The 20836-nt window shown below is 47.5% G+C and overlaps 1 protein-coding gene across 1 annotated transcript in view; it reads left to right on the top strand.

Annotated features, from left to right (window-relative positions):
• Positions 1 to 20836, top strand: part of LOC125705160 (disintegrin and metalloproteinase domain-containing protein 33-like) — a 97488-nt gene that overhangs the window by 65853 nt on the left and 10799 nt on the right. The window contains exons 5-16 of the mRNA XM_048971567.1: positions 5074 to 5150; positions 11531 to 11714; positions 13025 to 13087; positions 15128 to 15199; positions 15714 to 15880; positions 16148 to 16232; positions 16713 to 16855; positions 17221 to 17398; positions 18031 to 18120; positions 18794 to 18989; positions 19397 to 19505; positions 20326 to 20530. Of these exons, the coding sequence (XP_048827524.1) occupies positions 5074 to 5150; positions 11531 to 11714; positions 13025 to 13087; positions 15128 to 15199; positions 15714 to 15880; positions 16148 to 16232; positions 16713 to 16855; positions 17221 to 17398; positions 18031 to 18120; positions 18794 to 18989; positions 19397 to 19505; positions 20326 to 20530 (1569 nt within the window). The remainder of the gene's footprint in view (positions 1 to 5073; positions 5151 to 11530; positions 11715 to 13024; positions 13088 to 15127; positions 15200 to 15713; positions 15881 to 16147; positions 16233 to 16712; positions 16856 to 17220; positions 17399 to 18030; positions 18121 to 18793; positions 18990 to 19396; positions 19506 to 20325; positions 20531 to 20836) is intronic.

The raw sequence follows: 20836 nt of genomic DNA, 5'->3' as shown, positions 1-20836 counted from the left end.
AGAGTGACTGCCATCGCGAGGGCGTCTGTAAACCAAAGACAGTAACTTCACTGTGGGACTGTCAGGTCGGACCTGAGAACGATGGTCGCAAGCCCTGAAAAAAATCATCCACCATGCAGGTGATATAGCTGAGGGCAGCGTGTGACTCAGCAGGTTAGGAATCTGTGCCTGCGATTGGAAGGTCGTCGTTGAAAATCTCTGGCTTGGGCACCACTGACGATTTTGGACCCAGTGAAAGCATGTCATGTTGCCTCCTCCCCAACCCACACAATCCAGTTATGTTCCACATTATTTAGAGCATCTTGGAATCATCCTAACTCCCCCCACCCCTTTATGGCTCCTCTGCCTGGGACTGAAAAACTGATGCTGCCACTGGGCCCTTGAGCTGAGCACTTAACCCCCGATTTTACCGGGGGTGCCTGATAAATGGATGACCAAGCGTTCGTATCCCAAGCTTGACTCTCAACTGCATGTGTGTCTCTCAAAGACGACCAAGAAGGGATATGCGAGAAGAAACATTCCAATGCACTCAAACCTGAACAAATGTCCTTTAGACAAAAGACAGGACTAAGGAAACATGGCTCAAAAATGATCATTAAGCAGTTACATACTTTATTTCCTTAGCGTTTGCCAGAGCTACAATACCCTGCGTGCCCTTTACCCACAGCCTGTGGGCTTTACAGAATAGACCTCAACTCAATGTGAAGTGCAACGTTTATCCACTGTTCATCAGAGCAACCCATGGGATCAACGGCTTTCGTATAGGCACGGCTCAGAAAATCCCACAAGATGATCAGGATTAACATCTGAAAAAAAAGGATGCTGAAGTGTTAGAGTGCACATAGACCTTCCCTAACGGTGGGATGTAATTTGTCAAGTCAAGCCCATGTCGGAGCACTTCAAACAAGCTTCAGCGAGATACTTAGAGCAGTACGTGATTTTGCACGACATTCCCCACCAGATGGCTCTGATTACAGAGGATGCAATCAAGTCCAGAACAGCTGTAGAGATCCCTGTTTCTTGAACTGTGTTTTTTTCCAAAGTATTTGTTAGGATAAGCCAAGATTTGTTGTAGCTATTCTCAAGAAGGACACTTAGGGTTCTGTGAAAATGTGCTCCACATTTTAACCCTTTAATACTTCAGCGAATCTTCACCGACTTTTATGAGAAGAAGCACGACCTCTCCTGTGTATTGTTTTCCAGTTGTGTACTTGGCTATTTCTAGACACCCAGTATAGTAGGTATTCCTCGAGGGTAAAAAGCGACACTCATGCTCCAGGAATATAAACCTGCAGCTCTCAGTAACTTTGTCATGACTCGGACCACTGTCAGATAGCATGTGTGTGTTTGTTTGGCTGACGCTATGTCCTGGGCGATGACAGTGGAGGTTAGGAGAGGAACAATAGGAGACTAAAAACATATATGCAAGTGCAGATGTTAGTTACCGGTATAAACGCATAGCATAGGCCTGATGGGTTCCTGCTTTTCTGGGACCTTGCTTCAGTGTTGCTAACTTCGAGCCAACACTAAGATTGAAATTCCACCATGAAACTTAGCGCCAAGCTTTCTAACGTACCGATGTGCAGCCGTATATTATGGCGAAGGGAGGAGGCCCCAGATCTGTAAACCCTCGGGACCTTTGATCTGACTGGCCTAATCAGCCCCATTCCTTAGGGCAGCTGTTGTGCAACATTTGAAAGACTTTGACCTATTACTTTTGGCCAAGTACGGCGGGACTGTGCCCAGATTTCTACAAGTACAAAAACACAACTCTGAGAAAAGAGATAATACAGAGATCCAACAGAGACATATAATTACTCATGGTGTCACGGCAGAGTGTAGGTACAGGGCGGATAAACAACCGCTTAGGGCGAAAGCTCAGGTTACTGTTAGCTAAAGGGTGTCATCAGGCTATTGTTGACCCCAAAGAGGTTGTTTGTGGTTCATACTCAACAGTGATGGTATTCTTCTGATGTCTATGAACAATTTGTTCCACCGCTTGGGAAATAAGGATGAAAACACAGAATGGGAAGACAGCCGAGTTATGGAGAGTGAAGACCATTAGATATCAAGCACTTGAGGAGCATGTAGGGGAGGACATATGGGGACGGTAGATGGTAGATGGGACCAGGAGTGGAGAGCACAATAGATGGAAACCAGGATATTGATCTGAATTCCGTATGATAGGGAACAAAGTAAGTATCTGTATGGAGCTCAGAGGCGTAATTACATGAGGGTGTGGGATTGTGGGAGGTAGAGTAACTTAGCCTGGACCGGATCAGTGCCCGGACTACCTGATGAGATAAGAATTTTAATCATATAGCAACACCCACAGCTTACAGTACACTGTATTTACACTTTTGTCCAAAGCAATGTTCCAGCGAGGCAAGTAGCACATCACAAACATTTATGCTGTTGGTTCAGGACATTGCATTTTGTTTACTTAGCTGAAGATTATCTGAATCAACATATTTTTTTTTTTTCTTTTTGGAGAAAGCAGGATTAGGCAATCCCCGCAGCAATTGAAAGTTAAGGGCCTTGCTCAAGGGCCCAGTGATGAAATTATAGATGCTGGGATTTGAGCCAGCAACCTTCTGATCACAGGCAGAACACCCTGACCCACTGAGCCCCACAATATATAACGACAATAAATCTAGAAACAAATGTGTGGACATGGAAATATGTAGTACAGACAGTCACAAGGTTACGGACGAGTTTGCTTCCCTACGTTTGTCTTTACGTCAAATTTTAGGTAAGTTGGAAAAATAATAATACAGTACATAATAACATTAATAATTATTCATTAATAATAAAAGTAACTACATACAGCATTGTACTGCTCCCCAAGCTGACGGACCACTGAAGCCATGCAATGTTTTCACAAGGGTCACAAAGTATTATGTGTGTTCATTATCATGAACAATTGTATTTAAGCAGAATTTTTTATATAATAGACTTTCTGGCAGTCCGTTCGTAACCATGAGTTGTCCCTAAGTCTGATGTTCTTGACCCAGGAACTGCCTGTATACAAGACGAATGAGACCACAAACACATGCACGATATTTATGTCGCGGTGCAAATGAGGTGGTGAATGAGGTGCAAATGGCAGAATGATATATGTTTCTATCCATGGATCCTACCTCAGTCACAAAGAGGAGCTTGGGGCTTGGTGTGGGACCGAGTATAATCAGGGGCCTGATTAAGTGAATGTTAAGGATGGAGGAGGTGTGATGATTGCCTCCTCAGGTAACGATCACAGCTAGGTCATGTGACCTGGGCCATGAAAAAAAAAAGCACAATCTTGACGTTATCAGCATTAAGGTGGTAGAGAAGAGCCTGAAGCAGTTTTTTTTTCCTAAGGGAGTCAGTGAATGGCTGAGGGGAAAAAGAGGTGAAAGATAGTAGTGAGCAGAGTGTAACCTGCCAGGAAGCCCAGAACAAATGGTCCGACGGGTCTGAGGCAAACACATCGGCGTCCCAGAGGACGGGGCGGATTTTTTTTTCAGATTACAGTAAGGTTGGGCCAGGGAGTGTCTGGGAGACTGAGCGGGAGTTTGTATGACACTCGGTCAGTTACCCACACAAAGGAAGGCTCCGTCTATGGAGCGACAGGAATGAGATCCTCATCCACGAGGGTCCTGAGGTCTGTGATCTTTCAAAGGACGTACAGTGCCGGCTTCTAGCTTTTGGACGAGAGGAGAGATTAACTAAATAAGGAAGAGATAAAGGAACCGAGGTAAAAGATTAAGGATTTGAAAGAGACTCAAAAGTATGGGTAAAAACCTTTCTGCCTCAGTAGCGGTGATAACTTCAATTACCATACAATGAAGTACTTATATTAGATGGCAGAACAGCATACACTTTTTTGATTGGATATAATAATGAATTAAGTCCCTTTACGTGCCAGGGAGTATTGGTACCGGAATGGACACCTTTTGAAGTTGAAAGTTTTTCTTCTTAAGAGAGTAACCCAATTACAACTTCTTGACAAACGTCTTTATGAGTCATTCGTTTTTTTCTCATTCTTCTCTGTGCAAGATTGTTTTTGTGCTGCCTGCAACTTAAAAAAAGGCAAAAAGACATAAAACTAGATGGATTTATATTTTAGGTGACTAATTTGTTTGATTTGTGTAAAAATCATATCTGGCAGATGTTGGTACTGTATGGTCTCCTAATACTTACAAATGAAAAGAGAGAAAATTTGCTTTGGAAGAAGGGGAGACTCAGAAGTGGCTGAAGTTTAGAGTAGAATAGTGATTCTTCATGTATTCCTGTGGGGAAATCGTTTCATCAGTCCTGTCTTACTCTCCATGAGACACACGGATGCAAAAACAGGTGAGAGCAAGTTTGGGGGTTGGATGGCATCTAGTGCCCCCTGGAGAAATTGGGGGTAAAGGCCATGGTGGTGGTATGTGCCTCAGTTATTTAAGATACCCAAGGTCAGCAAAGTGATTTCTCCATTGGGCCTGTAACCCCAATGGCTCCAGAGCCTGTCTGACCCAGACGTAAATCCCATGTCTTCTTTTCATCAGCTAACTAACTCAACTGTAATGAAAAAAAAGTCTGAAAAACAGACAGCAGTGAAATTCCTTCATTGTTGTGTGAAGTACTGCCTCTCACTGATTGGGATGCGGGATGGACTGAAGGCAGCAGGGAACAGGATTGAGCTCAGATAAGCAGCTGCTTATTCAACAGAATAATGGTCCCGAAATCCTTCAGTATGACACCTCTGCAGCCACCAGGACATTCACATGCGTCCAGCTCTTCACGCAGCAGAGTGGCTTCTCTCACTGCTGTGACTGATGTACATTGTGTCGCTTTCAAAGTAAACATCCGTCTGCGTAAGTGTCACGCCCGGAATGATGAGTAATACCAGTGTTACGCCCCAAATGAAGAGTGATTCCAGTGTCACGCCCCAAATGATGAGTGATTCCAGTGCCACGCCCCAAATGATGAGTGATTCCAGTGTCACGCCTGATGCATAATGCAAGACTCTGTATTGACTCCACATCTCTTTCTTTCTATCCCTCTCTCTTTCTCTATCTTTTTCCTTCTTTCCCTCCCCTTCTCCAGGATCACTGCTACTATCATGGACTTGTCGTGGGACATGCAGACTCCTGGGTAGCGCTGAGCGCCTGTTCTGGAGTCAGGTATGTACGGCGCCGTCCAGGGGGGTTTTTCATCATGATTACTGTATAATCACAGGGAGCATCTTTGGAATACTTGCCGAGCAGCAGAGCCCCACACCTTCACAGATCCTAGGCATCCTTCCGACATACTGAAGAAAATAACTGGCAAAACAATAAAGGAAATCATCAAAAAACATGCCGATTTTCCAACCATGGCCAATGCTAGAATTTTCTAAGGTGGGGGGATGTCATAAAAAGGGCCACAACTCACACAGAGGGGTCAAAATTATCATTAGCCAATGATATGTTTGGAATGGTTGAGTGACAGAGGAAGGGGCACTACAGGGGCCAATCAGCTTTCATCTAGCGCCCCTCCCTCTGTGAGCCTGCCCCTGTATACACCCCTGCTTTGATCGGATATAATAACGCCTACATATGGTCAATAATCAAACATAACTCGGATAACTACTCAGACTTTGATCACTCTTCCGTTGGCCAGCCAATGAGCGAGGCCTCGTCGCCATCATTCAAGCTCAGACTTGAGCTCTGATACTCCAGCCCCGATGACTAAAATGGAGAGCAGGCCAAGGGACCCCAAGCGTGCAACTGCGAGAGCAGATGTCCAATCGCAGCCCGGGCCAGCGAACAGCTGTCTGCCAAGCGGCGGGAGACGTGGATGCAAGCTTCTGCGTTATTATTCTCCTGGACGAGTGAAATCGCCGGTCGACAGCTGAACGGCAATCTGCAGAAAACGACTCTTCAGTCTTCAGGCTCGGTGTTTGGTCGTTGCAGTGTTCCAGTGCCGCCCCGGTATTTTACTGCAGGATCTGTCTAATCAAAGCCCCCGCTGGGCAGTTGTGCATTTTCGGGAACATGGGTAGCGTTTTAACATGGGGCGGCAGCTCTAATTGTGCTGTCTGTCAACCAGGGCTCCTCACAGATCAGCGAAGGTTCGGTATACCGCGGATCACGGGGTGTCACGGGAGGGCGGCCGAGGGAGCGCAATTTCGGAGAATTTGATCTAGAAAGGCGCGCAGCATGAATCGAAATTACTAGTAATACGTTTGCTTAAAGAATTGAGGACTCCAGAGTGCAAGTCTAAGCAGGATGGACAAACTAACTTGTCGGCGAGTTCCTATAACTTTATTTAAGGTAGCTAGCGCTGTATGGTAAGCCTTTGCAGAATGCGTATAGAAATTCTTCCATAATGAGTTGGATATTGAAGTGTAATTCTTGTAGATGTAACCTGACAAGCATGTACAGATTTTTATGGAAGGTGTTTTTTTTTTTGTTTAAATAAAAAAGCCTAATATTTTTATCCATTTGAGGAAAATGGAAGATGTATTAAATTCAAACATCCTCGAAAAACGAAGCAGCGTGATGCGAATTACAAGTTCCCTCCAAGCAACAATTTTTTACAAGGAAGTCAACGGCTTTATGGAAATGTAAAAATTTATGGGTGAAAATGTTGACGTTCCCCATCACTCGAGCTTGCTGTAATATTACAAACTCAATCCCTCTTTATTAAAAGCTCTTCGAACGGCCAGCTCAGCGAATCTCAGCACGTAACGTTTTTACGATTCCTCTCAGAGGGGCTTCTACTTAATAATGGTCGGATGTGCTCATTTTTTTTAAAAGATTTTCTTTGTGTGTGGCCGCTGGCTTGTGCCGACCAGCACTTACAAACCGAAAATGGCCAGTTTCCTTTCACTGAATCGGTGTTGTGCGAGTAACGTCCGTTTTGAGACCGTTTCCTACTGACGTGATACCGTACATAAGGTCAGGCGGGAAGGAGAGAAATACAATAGCGGTGAGATAGCAGGAGCGGAATTAATCTGAGGAGCCTATGATATAAACTGATATGCTGGTATGAAAAGAACAATAGAGCGTCTAGATCTGACATTTTCGGTCGGGTGGCAAAGACACGCTTTAATCTCATGCCGGACAGGGAATGGCTGATTAATGTAAATTGAGGCCTTAGTCTGGCCTCTTAACTATTGATCGTCAAGAAATGGGGAACTGTTTATTGGTCAAAAAATGTTGCCAACCAAGGGCGATATTGTGGGAGTACCATGTGTGTTTATGGGGGTGGGAGGTATGAGGCTGATTTGGTCCCTACCAATGCTGAAATCAAACCTATGGTCTTGCAGCACACTCTGTGACCGATATGGGTGAACATTTTACTTCTTGTGGTGTGAATTACATCCAGCCAGTTAGAATTACAATCCTTATATTGGTTCTATCAAGTCTCTCCTTTACATTTATTCATCAAAAATAACATGTTTCGAGAAAGCAGCATCAGACAGTCCCTCAGAATTAAGGGTACAACAATTCTATTATGGAAAAGGGATTTGAACCACTGACCTTCTGGTCACAGATATAGCATCCTTACCCACTGAGCCACACACCTTGTACCGCACGTCTCCTTGGTTCTTGGCCTGGCACCTAAACAGGAGATGCTGTTTCCGTGCAGTGCCAGTGGGTTACTGGATTGCATCTCTGTTACCTCCAGTGCTCCACCATTTATAGTCAGTGAAGTCTTCCATGTTACAGCCGAAATCGTTGTTGGGGCTTATAATCTTCCTTATGTTTCCGGCGTATCTCAGCCCATCGCGTCACTGCGAAGGTGCTTACATACAGGAACTGAGGACGACGGCACTCAAATCTAGGTCTTCATCCCATAGCTAACTCTAGCTAGAAAATAGCATTGCCCCTCTGCTTTGTTTGTGAAAGATTCTCTGTTGTCTGCGCAGTATTGTCAGTACAATTCTCAGGAAGTGCAGTGCTGTTTAAAAAATAACCAGCATTTTAATATTGTTCATTGGTTATGAATAATTTCCGCCGATGGGTGGTCAGGCCTGCCACACAATTGTTGGCTGTGCGGCAGCTACAGGAGGTTCTAGCGGGCTGGAGTCGGGTATTATTCTCGCGAAGAGTAGCAAGGTCGTCCTCCAGCGCTTGTCAGTGCCTCTGCACACGCGGCTGCCATGTGAGCGCAGTGCAGGCTGGCCAGCCTCTGCAAGCTGCCCATCTGACATGCAGCTGTTTTTCACATCATGGACTTCTGCTATCCTGTGTTTTTTCATTAAGAAAAAAAAGTCATTTCAAAGGTCACAGGCTCTCCTGATTGAGCGGAGGGATGGAAGGGTGGGGGGGGGAGGGGGGAGTGGAGTGGTGACAGATGGACATCCCCAGAAAGTGAAGGGGAGAAAATGCCGGAATTTATATTATAGGGAGATAAGCCCTCCATGTCGGGGAGAGAAGCAGCCAAGATAAAGAGGAGAGTGTGGAGGATGCGTGGAAGATGATTAGTGAAGCATGGAGGAGTGGGAAAGGGAGGTAGAGAGCGTGGCTGCAGGGGAGCATGAGCTGACTGCTGCCTTCACTGGATGATGGAGAGTCGGAAGAAGTATGTCAGACATTTTCATCCTGGCCATCAATAAGAATGGGGCGCTGTGTGTCTCTAGGGGTTAGATGTCCCAGCCTGTGATCGAAACTAGTTCAAATCCCAGGGTTGGAAAATTGGTAATGTCACCTTCGAGCAAGAGCCTTAACCTTAATCCTAACCCTAACCCTAATCCTAACCCCTCCAGTAACTGGCTCACACTGCCCTCTCAATTGTACGTTGCTTTGGATAAAAGCATCTAGTAAGTAAGTGAAGAGTGCTGACAGGGGTGGTATGGACTGGCTGTGCTGACCCTCCAACAAAGAGGTGTGATGTGGATCGGTGCCCGAGGCTAAGCAGGGGGCCCTAGACCCCAAGCCCTTTAAGGCAGGAACCGGCTTATGTGATTTTCTCATTCACCTCCCTGGGATCTGAACCCTTCAACTCCGGCCAAATTCCTTCCCATCTCCGAATCGGCCCTTATCTCCTCCTCCAGAAGGAACCATGGCGTTCTGCCCTCTTAAACTCCGCCGGACTTGCTGCAGAACTCCTGGGGGGTTGTCACAGCGGGGGAGGGGTCGGCCTTTCTTATTCACTCAGGAGGGATTAATTGACTGTTTTGATTCACCATTACATCAATGTCATTCCAATCAATGCCAAGGAAAAGAAAAATTACATTTACATTTTTCAAGGCACCCACTTCTCTGGTATTGAAATAATTGGTCCTTGGCAGAAACAAAGGGATTGTTCTTCCCCGAGAACTCGGCGTGACTTGCGGCGTGACGCACAAAGGCCCCGTAAGTGGCACCGGGCTATTCTACCTCCATCAGGAGGACGTCTAACCATGGCCGCTTCTGGAGCGGCGGCTCAGTCTGAACGCGCGACGCTCACCGTCTCTCTCCTTTCAGTGTCACACTTCGATTCCATCACGCCATCGTCTGTATTGAAATGGAGGGATTTGGTGCGATTAAAACTAAATAATCCATGACAGGTACCCTTTATGTGGAAAGAAAATGGAATAATGCTTTATTTGCACGAACACATTGGAATGCAAACCCCAACAGGCTCTCCTTTCAGACACACACACAGGTATGTGTATACATACAGGGACATAACTGGTACGCTAGTACAGTAAGCATTCACCTTTAAAAGCTATATGTGCGGCAATCGATTAATGTAACAGCAGAAATACGTAGGTATTTTATTTGCATTTGCGCCAGTATGACAGGAAATTACCGTGCATTTAACCTCTATACCGCAAATTAAGTACGAATTAGCATATAAAGGTTAAAATGCACGATAAATTCTTGTCATATCGGTGCAAATGCACATTAAACACGTACGTATTCACGCTGTTACAACAATCGATTGCCTCCCGTATCACTTTAAAAGGTGATTTGCCTACCAGTTATGTCAATCCCTGTATAAATATATACACACACTGTTGAGACTGAAGTTTGGGGTCTGAGGGTCCGGTCAGTTCAATGCCCTTGGAGGGGGAAGGTTATGAGCTTTGCTGGCCAAACAGAGACAAGTGAATATTTACCAATGATGGGACTCAAACCAGCAAAAGCACCAAATGCCTGTGATTATTGCTTTTATCTCACTCTCATATTCAAAGCAACTCACAGTATACAGAGAAGGGTTAGGATATGTATGTTTTTTTTTTAGTCCATGACCTTTGCAATTTAAGTTCAGTGCTTTACTTGTGCAAGGACAGATTATGCACGAATTTGCCAGTTTATTTCCGCCGTTCCTGTAACAATCATTCTCGGCACTTCTTGTTCCGAAAGTCCTCAATGCACCTTGCCCTCGTGATGCTAACGCGACACTCGGAATCCGGAAATTGAATAAACGTGGCCTTCGGTAGTCCGGAAAATTCTGGAGCGATTACAGGGGGAAGGAGAAGCTCCATTCGCCAAACTTGATGTAAACTAACCTAAGCACCAAAGCTAAAGACGTGGCTGGATTGTATGCATGTAAGCCAATGAAATTTAGCCTATGGAAGCGGTCTGTGGTTCGGCCGGTTTGCCCGCTGTGTCTCTAGTGGAAGGTCATTGGTTCAAAACTCAACATCAGCAGAGTGACTTTGCCACTGGACCTTAGTGTTTGGCCTCTCTACACCCACTGAGCACTTTCTTAATCGTACGTTGCCTTCGATAAAAGCGTCTAATAAACAAATAAAATGAAAATAATTGTGTGGAAAGGGTTTAAAGAGGAGAATGTCCCGCTTTTCAACCGGAAACTGAAAGGAGTGACTGGCTGGTGTCCTGCGGGGCCCTGTGTCTGCGCTCGGCACGGGGCCACGCGGCGTGTGTGATTACAGAGTTCACTCTCACAATTAAAGCTCTGTTAAGGCAAAGAATAACCATCGGCGGCCAATTAGCAGCAGCAGAAGTGGGGCGGGGAGCCGGAGCCGGGTGTAATTCGTCACCGTGAGGGGTGCGGGCTGGAGTGTTAACTTCCCTAATGACGCGGCAAGGGCCAGCTGAGCTTTCCTGCCATCCAGGCCACTTGATCCTGACCGGCTTGGCATCGTACTTGGTGTGGTACGTGCCAACCACTCACAACCTGATTATAAATGATTGGTTCTAACACCCGCCCCCCCCCCCCCCCCCCCCCGCTTTCTCTGGCTTGGTCTGGCCCACTCGCTTCTGGCGCGCCTTGGTCCGCACCATGCCAACCACTCCTGACCTCCTTTATTGCGGCCCCAGTCTGCATTAATGGCCTGGCACTCAGGCTCAGATACGGAATGCCAGTATCCAAGGAGACACTGTGACCTCTTAGGACCTTTTAGGAGTTATGATACAAGCAGGTCTCCTACCTACACTTGTGAAAATGCCGACAGACTTTTATGATTATCAAGCTACCGCAGGAGTAGAGAGATAAGAAGGTGCTTTTAAAAGAAGTAATTATGGAGCTGGAGACAGTGCATGATAAAATGTCACTTTGTTGGACAGTCTTATCCCTTGCCTTGTAATTGTGTCCATTTACCATTGCACTCTCTGTGTCGCAGGGGACTGATTGTTTTGAACATGAATGACAGCTACTACCTTGAACCAATCAGAGGGCTGGACTCTCCTCATCACATGATCTATCACACGAAGCATCTGGAAACCCAGGGCGGCTCCTGTGGACACGGGCAGCAGACCGGACATTCGGGGCTCTTTGCCAGCCTCCTTAAACCTTTGCATCAAAGGGTGAGAGTAGATGCAGCACATCGCTACCTGCATACAAAACACCACGGCTGAATGTCCTGAAATTTATCATTTAAAATAGCCGGGCTTTCACCTCAAAGGTCAATTTTTTTGAATAACTATTTTGTCTTCCTAAATATCTAAATGTAGATTGTAGGTTTTCATCATTCAAATTAATATTAGTAGATTAAATAGGTTTATAAATAATCTTTATATATATATATATATATCAGGCAAATTCTAGTTAACTCAGTGATTGAATTTTAATGTAATGTTCTATGAAGCGGAGAATTTCGATTTTTTTTTTGGTGAAATGCATCCATAAAATATATGATTGTAGGCTGTTAGGGATTTCTGGAGTATCTTGTGTATTTGAACGGGAGGATAAGACCTCAGAGAGCATTGTGGCTGTTTGCTCATTCCCAGTCTCGGTCAGAAAGGGGACGTGTCCCACTTGCTTGCTTTCAAATTGCACGTTGGATTAATAGTAATTTTTCCTTTGCACACACTAACCGCTCAGCATGTGTGGCGCTGACTTCAGGGGCGGGCGATTGCTTCACGGGGGCAGGAGGGGGGGGGGGGGGTCTGTCATTAAAGGGTGTCCAATGTAAAGAGCCGCTAGTTAGCCGTGTGGGCTTAACTGGTGTTGAAGGCTTCACCAGAAATGATCAGGCATTAAACACTCTTACCAACCCCCACCCCAAACAGCAGGTCGCTAACTCCCAGCTACCCAATGAAAAGCTTTCCCAGTCCTGTAAACAAATACCCGGAGGGTGGGGCCTGGGAACAGCGACGCTCAGGGGCCGGGGTACTCGCGCTGCGTTCCCTCCATCAGTTTGGCCTGACCGCGGTCGATAGCGTTTCATTTAGCGTGCCGTCCTTCACAGGAGGGCAGGCCTCGGCGCAGGTCACGAGGCGGCAGGACGATCAGCCATCACGCAGTGCGAGTAATGAAAACACAAAATGGCCTTTATGCCGTTACAAGGATTCTGAAATGGATACAGACGAAAGGGCCGTGTGAGCGGAACGTCGCCATGCTGACAGAACATTTCATAAAATCATAATGATGCCGTGCGTATTGCTGTGTGCGTGCCCTTATATATACCCACTGGAACCTTTTCCCAGTTACTTTTGGTTCCTAGGTAAGCTGCATAAATAATACCTGTGATAGGATGAGCAGGTATAGAAGATGGATGGATGGATGTATGGATATAAATGTGCCATCATGTGCCAAGGTGAATGGTGGCAGCCGTCTTGTTTTCTAGCCATTTTTGTCACCCTTTCTTCCTTCCTCCTTATCTCTCTCATTGCAGGTGAGACGAAATGTCTGGGGCACGAAGTACATGGAACTTTACATTGTGGCAGACAACATGCTGGTGAGCGGGCCGTGGCCAACTGTAGGCAGTGACAAAGTTTACCGCCGTCCGGCCGCATGTTTGGGGCTTGGGGAGGCCCTGTTGGCCACACACAGTCTCTACACTAGGGAAACAACAAAATTATGTTCCATTAATGGGGTCTTTTAATGATGTCATTTATTGAGAGCTTTATCCAAGGGTCCAATGGCGGAACCACTCATGAGATTTCCCCTGATGGCTCTTTGGTTAAAAGCAGCACATCCCTAACTGCCAGACAGGCCCGCCTGCCTACTCCATCTCACGGGATTTATCTACTGCCAGCAAAAGTCCTCGAGAGGAGAACTCTGCGATTAGCCAGCGATATTTAGCTCCCCTGGTTCACGGACACTCCAGACAATTCCCAGAGGCCTACTTAGGCCCACCGGAGGATGTTTGTACACGCAGCCAGTGAATCACGGTGCAGGAAACAGACCCACGTGGGATGCCTTCAACTTCCTGTTTTGCCACCTCGCGCTCGACTTCCGTCCAGCTGCCACAGCGTTCCTTTTCGGTCTAGCAGGAAGCATTTGATCGTGGGAAATATCGGCCTGTATCTGTCAATCCTTCATTTTCACGTGTCATCAAATTTCCAAGAAACACCTTTCAGCTCATTTGTAGCAGAGTTTATTTATTTATGAATTTTGGGTGGTTTTCTTGGCATTTCTTGGGACTGATAGTGCTGGATTCATAGCAGCAATATTACTGTGAGTCATTTAATGTTTATTATTTAATACAGTGGAAGTCATATTGTGTTGTTATATAAATTTTGCTTTGTTTCATAGCTGAATTGTCAGTTTATTTCCCAGGATTGCAGACTTCTGAGGTCTTATTTGCCATGTGTGGGATTAGGGGAGCGTTAGGTCGGACCAGGTGCTCGCCTGGTCACAGGTTCGAGACCCGCTCCTGGCTGCATGTGTGTGCAGTCTGTGCGTTATCTCCGTGTCCTGCTTTCATCAGTCAGGCACTTACAAGCTGGTCCAATTATCTGGTGGCTCTGCATTGCCTTTAATGCAAATAAGTCTGCATGTTTCACTGTGTGTACATGTGTGGTTTTGCCTGTAGATTTGAGTGCGTATAATTGTGTGTGTGTGTGTGCGAATGTGTGTGTGTGTGTGCGTGCGTGTGTGTGTCTCCCTGCCTCACCCACCCACGCACCCACAGAACATCGCCTTGTACTCTCTCTGGAACAGGCTGCAAATCGCCACAAGCCTAATTGGATAAGTGACCACTGATAATGGACGGGCGAAGCCTTCATTAAGAGAGCCAGACCTTCCCCTCAGTGCTTTTCTCCATTCTCTGTGGTGGATCCAATCACAGGCATTGTTTAAAAGCGAGCACATTTTCCCCAGTCCCTCCTGGAGGTTTGGCCAGCAAAGCGCGGAGCATTGATTTCCTTACCGTTTCACGTCACCGTGTGTTAGAAAAACAGAGAGAGGCTTGTGAATGCACGTATTGAACCCTCTAAGTACAAACTGTGCTTGATGACAGTAATGTGCACCTTTAAGGAGAGCTGAAAATAACCACATTACCCTAAATGCTTTAATAAACCCAATACATCTGAGTGTTTATTTGACTATAAACAAACTCCTTTTTACTCTGCTGAGGGCTGTTTCAAACCCACGACAGTGCACACTTTGGGCTTAAATCCCAAACCAAATTAAGTCCTTGAACAACTTGGCAATCAGGAATACCAACGTTGTCTGGAGGACTTTTAATAATAAAAATAAAAATAATGATTAAAAAACAGTGTTCTGAGGATAAGATGTTTGTTGTAAGAATCGCTAAAGGGTGATTTTACCACCTCAGGTGGTAAATAATACCGAAGAGGTTTGTATTTATGTATTAATAAATAGCTAAATAATGGCAACCTTAAGGTGCAGTGTTTTCTGGAAGTCAGCTAAGAAGATATCTGCATTAGTTCTCCTCCCCCAAATTCTTTTTTTTTGCTCATAGCAATATTCAGGAAATGTTTACTTCCTTAATAGAATGATTATGACTTCATTTTCTCACTGTGTACTTCAGTACAAAAGGCAAAACCGGGACATGGACAAGACCAAACAGCGGATCATGGAGATTGCCAACTACGTTGATAAGGTACCCCCCCCCCCCCACCCCCGCTGCCTCATGGTATCTTCCAAAGCCTGTTAGTCGCTCTCACAAATTAACGAAATTTTTTTCCCTAATACGGGAGACTTTTCATTCAAACGCACCGTTATTTATGAGAGTAGCTTATTAAAATGAAGCTTCTGTTTGCATGTTTATTCAAAAAATATTAACATTTCTCATCATTACAATGATTCGTAGTTTATAATTCATTCATTTCATATTAATATGCTAAATATTTACTGTAGAGAGGTAAATCAGTGTATAACATAGACATTTACCTGACTGTCATAATTACATTTTCTTTACACACTGAGAGCTTAGTCCAACTTTTATAATCTAAAATCAGAGCAGGAACGTTTTTACCACCTTTCAAACCATGGTGTCCCTGTTGGCAGCAAGCAGTCGGTTGTTTAGGGGTAGCAGAGGACCCCAATGTCACTTTTTAACTAGATCTCCAGAAACAACAGGGTCATAAAAATTCCCCCCCCCCCCTCCCCGCCAGTTCTACAGGGCCCTGAACATCCGGGTGCCCCTCATCGGCCTGGAGGTGTGGAATGAACGGGACCAGTGCATCGTCAGCGAGGAGCCCAACGCCACACTCTGGTCCTTCCTGCAGTGGCGGCAGAAGCTAAAGTCCCGCAAGAAGCACGACAACGCGCAGCTGCTGACGTGAGACCCCGCCTCTCGCAGGACCACTTTGGAGTGGGGGGGGCAGAGAAGGAGGGAAATGGGGGCTCTCCATTGCACCTATTACACAGCATCACATGAACAGCAAATGGCTTGGCGATGCTCACCGGCATCGCTAAGGAAGTTAGCGACCAAAGAAAAAATCCCTCTCTGTGTTCTGGCTTTTTTTGTTGACCTGGTATAATCCCCCCCCCCCCCCCCCCCCAAACCCTAACCCTAACCCCCCCTTATCTGCTTTCTGCCTTGTAGGGGGGTCATCTTCAAAGGCACCACCATTGGGATGGCGCCCCTGGAGGGGATGTGCAGCCATGAGAACTCCGGAGGAATCAATGTGGTACGTACACCTTGGGTGGGCCCCGGGGGGGGGGGGGTTACACGGATCGATACAGGTGCCTCGGCCATGCTTGATTAGCTTCTGATGGCCTCTCTTAGTGCTGTGGCATTGACGGGTCGGTCCTGCCAGGAGCTCCGGCCTCATTGGCCCGTCTCTCGGCTCACGGGGAGAGATGATGATTGATCGGGCATCAATGGCTTTGCTGTGAAAAATGAAAGAGTGGGAGTTCAGGCCGCTGGCATCCCCCCCATGAGCTTAGTAGTGGTACAATACTGTGTTCAATAATAGTTCAATAATTATTAATCATGTATTATTAATATTACCGCTTGCAGGCCTTTCTGGTTGATTCTGCAGCTGGGCTTAAACTGAAATATCAGCTGGAGTGTGCAGGATAACCACCTTCCTGCACTCTAGATGAACGGTTAATATTGACATATTGGGCTGTAAAATGTAATGGAACCTTGTCCACATCTCCTCCAGGACCACTCCGAGCTGCCCATAGGGGCAGCAGCCACCATGGCCCACGAGATCGGCCACAACTTCGGCATGAGCCACGACAACGAGGGCTGCTGCGTGGAGGCCACTCCAGAGCAGGGGGGCTGCGTAATGGCTGCTGCCACCGGGTGAGCATGCGATGCATCAGAGCCAAGATGGTGTCTGCCACTTAGAGCCAAAATGGCACCCACTGAAGTTACGGGGCGCTAACAACTCTGTAGCTCTTAGAATAGATTCCGGAGTATACCACTCTGTTGCTTTTAACAGCTTAAATTATTGTACAGGATTTTTTTTGCTTCTATTCCAAACATCTTTAGCACTGCACATTGCACCATTGATGTAGCCCCACGGGTTCAGGATGAACATTTTTTTTCAGCGTGTATTGAACCTGGCTGAGATGACAGCAAAGCTTTACTTTACTTGACTAAAGGTGGAAACAATAGAATGGAAGGTCCCTGACCCCCCCCCCCTATGTCCATGGCCCTCCCCCCAGGCACCCATTCCCCAGGGTCTTCAGTCGCTGCAGCAAGAGGGACCTGGAAAACTACTTCCAGAAAGGTGGGGGCATGTGCCTCTACAATATGCCCAACATGAAGGACTTGGTTGGGGGCCGGCGGTGTGGGAATGGCTTCGTGGAGGAGGGAGAGGAGTGCGACTGCGGGGAGCCGGAGGTGAGGGGCCCCGCCGTTACAAGTATGGTGCCGCCTGCTTTCTCTGCTGCTTTATCTTTCTACCTCAGATGTTAGATGTAGGGAGCTGGGAGGGAGCAGAAATGTGTACCGGGTTGGGAAGCGCTACATTAAGCAACAAGGGTTTCAAGGTCTCCAGGTCCACATGCCGTTTCCATTTAAGAGACCGGGAAGAGGTTGCTTTGAGGCACCTTCCTTTCTAGGCTTTTCAGAGGATTAGGGTGATAAACCCAGCGAGGGCTGGCCCTCCCTAAGCATGCGATGGGACTCGCCTCCCACACCCGGGTGCGAGCCGCTCACCGCGCTCGCCGTGCCTGCCAGTACCGCCCGGGTTCACGGCGAGCTTCAACTGCCGGTTATCATCTCTCAACTTTCTCATCAGGTTGAAACATCCGTGCTTCCAGAAAGCTCCATGGCAACCGTGCCGGTTTTTTCGGCTCCCTCCCGTCGCCCCGTCGGGTTCATGCTCCAGCGTTGGGGTGCGGGGGGGGGGGCAGGGGGGCTTGGTGGTGATCCGTTAATGGAGCTGCGGGGGTGGGAGGGGTGCGTACGGCACGTAAATGGCGAGCCTCTCTAATGGAAGGCGGCACGGGGGCGATTGTGTTCTCCCACAGGAGTGCGCCAACCCCTGCTGCCACGCCGCCAACTGCACGCTAAAGGAGGATGCGCAGTGTGCTCACGGGGTCTGCTGCGAGGACTGCAAGGTACCCCTCCCCATCCAGGCCACACCCACCAGGGCCACGCCCATTGTGACCCCACCCACCAGGGCCACGACCACTGTGACCCCACCCACCAGGGCCACGCCCATTGTGACCCCACCCACCAGGGCCACGCCCACCGTGACCCCACCCACCATGGCCATGCCCACTGTGACCCCACCCACCAGGGCCATGCCCACTGTGACCCCACCCACCAGGGCCACGCCCACTGTGACCCCACCCACCAGGGCCACGCCCACTGTGGCCTCACCACTGCTATGCATTGCAGAGCTCTTTACCCAGATTATTAAAGAAAACATGCAGTTCAATTAATAGAACTTTTTCTACAAGGTTACAGCACTGAGGTTATATACATAATAACAGTAATCCATCCATCCATCCATCCATCTTCCAACAATTTTCCAGTGCTTCTTCTATCCATGGAAGCACAGGGCATGAGGAAGGGACACCATGGATGGCCCAGTCTGCCGCTAGGCACAGGCAGACCCAAACACACATGCTACAACCCTTAAAGTGTGTGGCTCCACTGTGCCACCTTTAGTAATAATGGACTGTCAGTTAATCATTATGTGAATCAAGTCAGTTAATCATTATGTGGTACCATATTTTTTTTATAGTGTTTCATTAATACTTTATTTCGCCCTCGGTCTATACAAAGCTGAAACAGGCGGGGACCATGTGCCGCGGCCCGGCTGGGTCATGTGACCTGCCTGAGTACTGCACGGGGGCGTCGCCCTACTGCCCCTCCAATGTCTACCTGCTGGACGGCTCCACCTGCCAAGGAGGCCACGCCTACTGCTACAACGGCATGTGCCTGACACACGAGCAGCAGTGCCTTCAGCTCTGGGGATACGGTACGCCCCTCTCACCAGGCGGGGGCGCTGCGGGGTGCGGGAGGAACCAGCAGACATGGCTCTCACATATGTACATCGAAATCAAAACACGGACACGAACATACGTGCACCTGCATTCTCAGTCACATGCCCTGACGCACACGGACATGTACAAAGACGCACATAATCACGTACGGATGTGGAGTCGCTCGTCGGGAAGCATCAGAATCCTTCCCAGCTTCTCATATGAGTCCTCTGTTCATTTCATATTCTGTCTTTTTTCTGTTTTGTAATGTAGTTACGAATGTCCGTACACCTCCCTCTGCATTTTTTAATCGGCTCTCAGTGGATCTGGTAACGTAACGTATCACATCACAACCGCCCCGGCACTCAGACCTCGCTGATGCGGCCATTCTCTCCTGGTACAGGTGCCCGCCCTGCCCACGACGCCTGCTTCCAGGATGTGAACGCCGCCGGGAATGCCTTTGGAAACTGCGGCAAGGATGGGCAGGGCAACTACATGAAATGTGAGAAGAGGTAAAGGAGGGGCAGGGCAACTACATGAAATGTGAGGAGAGGTAAAGGAGGGGCAGGGCAACTACATGAAATGTGAGAAGAGGTAAAGGAGGGGCAGGGCAACTACATGAAATGTGAGGAGAGGTAAAGGAGGGGCAGGGCAACTACATGAAATGTGAGAAGAGGTAAAGGAGGGGCAGGGCAACTACATGAAATGTGAGGAGAGGAAAAGGAGGGGCAGGGCAACTACATGAAATGTGAGGAGAGGAAAAGGAGGGGCAGGGCAACTACATGAAATGTGAGGAGAGGTAAAGGAGAGGCAGGGCAACTACATGAAATGTGAGGAGAGGTAAAGGAGGGGCAGGGCAGCTACATGAAATGTGAGGAGAGGTAAAGAATAAGAGAGCAGCACCGCCCCCACTCCCCCATCACTCGCCTGTTTGAATACAGCTCCCAGAGGAGCGCTGACACCTCTTGGAAGATCACCTCCCTATAATGTATGGATTTGTTGCCATGGCACTGTGCTGAGGTGAAAAGAGAATTCCGGAAAGAATTCTGTTCGCGTAAAATCTCATGCTTCACCGGGCGGGTTTATGGCTTACAGGAGATATTTGTCATAGTTTGGAGGCGCAATATTGGTTGTAAAAATATCACAACATTGATCGAGAGGTAGTCTTTCCTTTCCAGCCCTAAATGATGTTGTTCCTTTACCATGGGTTTAAAATACGGAGTAATGCATTAATGTCTTTTCCTGGTATATTGGAGTATGTCGGCCTTTGGCTCCACCCCCAGCTCACCAAACAATGATGAAACATCCGGTCTGTGCTTTTCCCCTCAAAAGTGACGCCAAGTGTGGCAAGATACAGTGCCACAGCGCTGCCAAGAAGCCCAAAGGGACTAACGCCGTGCCCATCGACACCACCATCCGCACCGATGGCATAGAGGTCAAATGTCGAGGGACCTTTGTGTACAGCACCCAGGATGGCCAGGGAGACCTGCTGGACCCGGGGCTGGTCATGACCGGCACCAAATGCGGAGAGGGCAAGGCACGCGTATCTGCATGTTCTTTTGTCATCTTTCATGACACTGCAGCCTGTCACACAGACAGGGGACACTTTAGATGTGTCACCTGAGTCCATTGCAAGGCACACATTCACACACAGGATGTCTGTGTGCTTGGTTTCATGTTTTTTGGATTGTAGGAGTGGAAAATTTGTGTTAAAAGGGATTGTACATGGCTTACAAAGTACTTTTAGGCAGGCACAGGCAGAGGGGGGTGCTGAGGATGCCTGAACACCTGCTACTTTTGATCAGAAACGTCTCCCTTTTGAGGTAGAATGCCCATTTTCGAT

Source organism: Brienomyrus brachyistius, chromosome 12 (genome assembly GCF_023856365.1).
Source record: "Brienomyrus brachyistius isolate T26 chromosome 12, BBRACH_0.4, whole genome shotgun sequence".
NCBI classification, from domain to species: domain Eukaryota; kingdom Metazoa; phylum Chordata; class Actinopteri; order Osteoglossiformes; family Mormyridae; genus Brienomyrus; species Brienomyrus brachyistius.
Note: the sequence above shows the minus strand (reverse complement) of the source record. Positions and strands in the feature narration are given on the sequence as shown.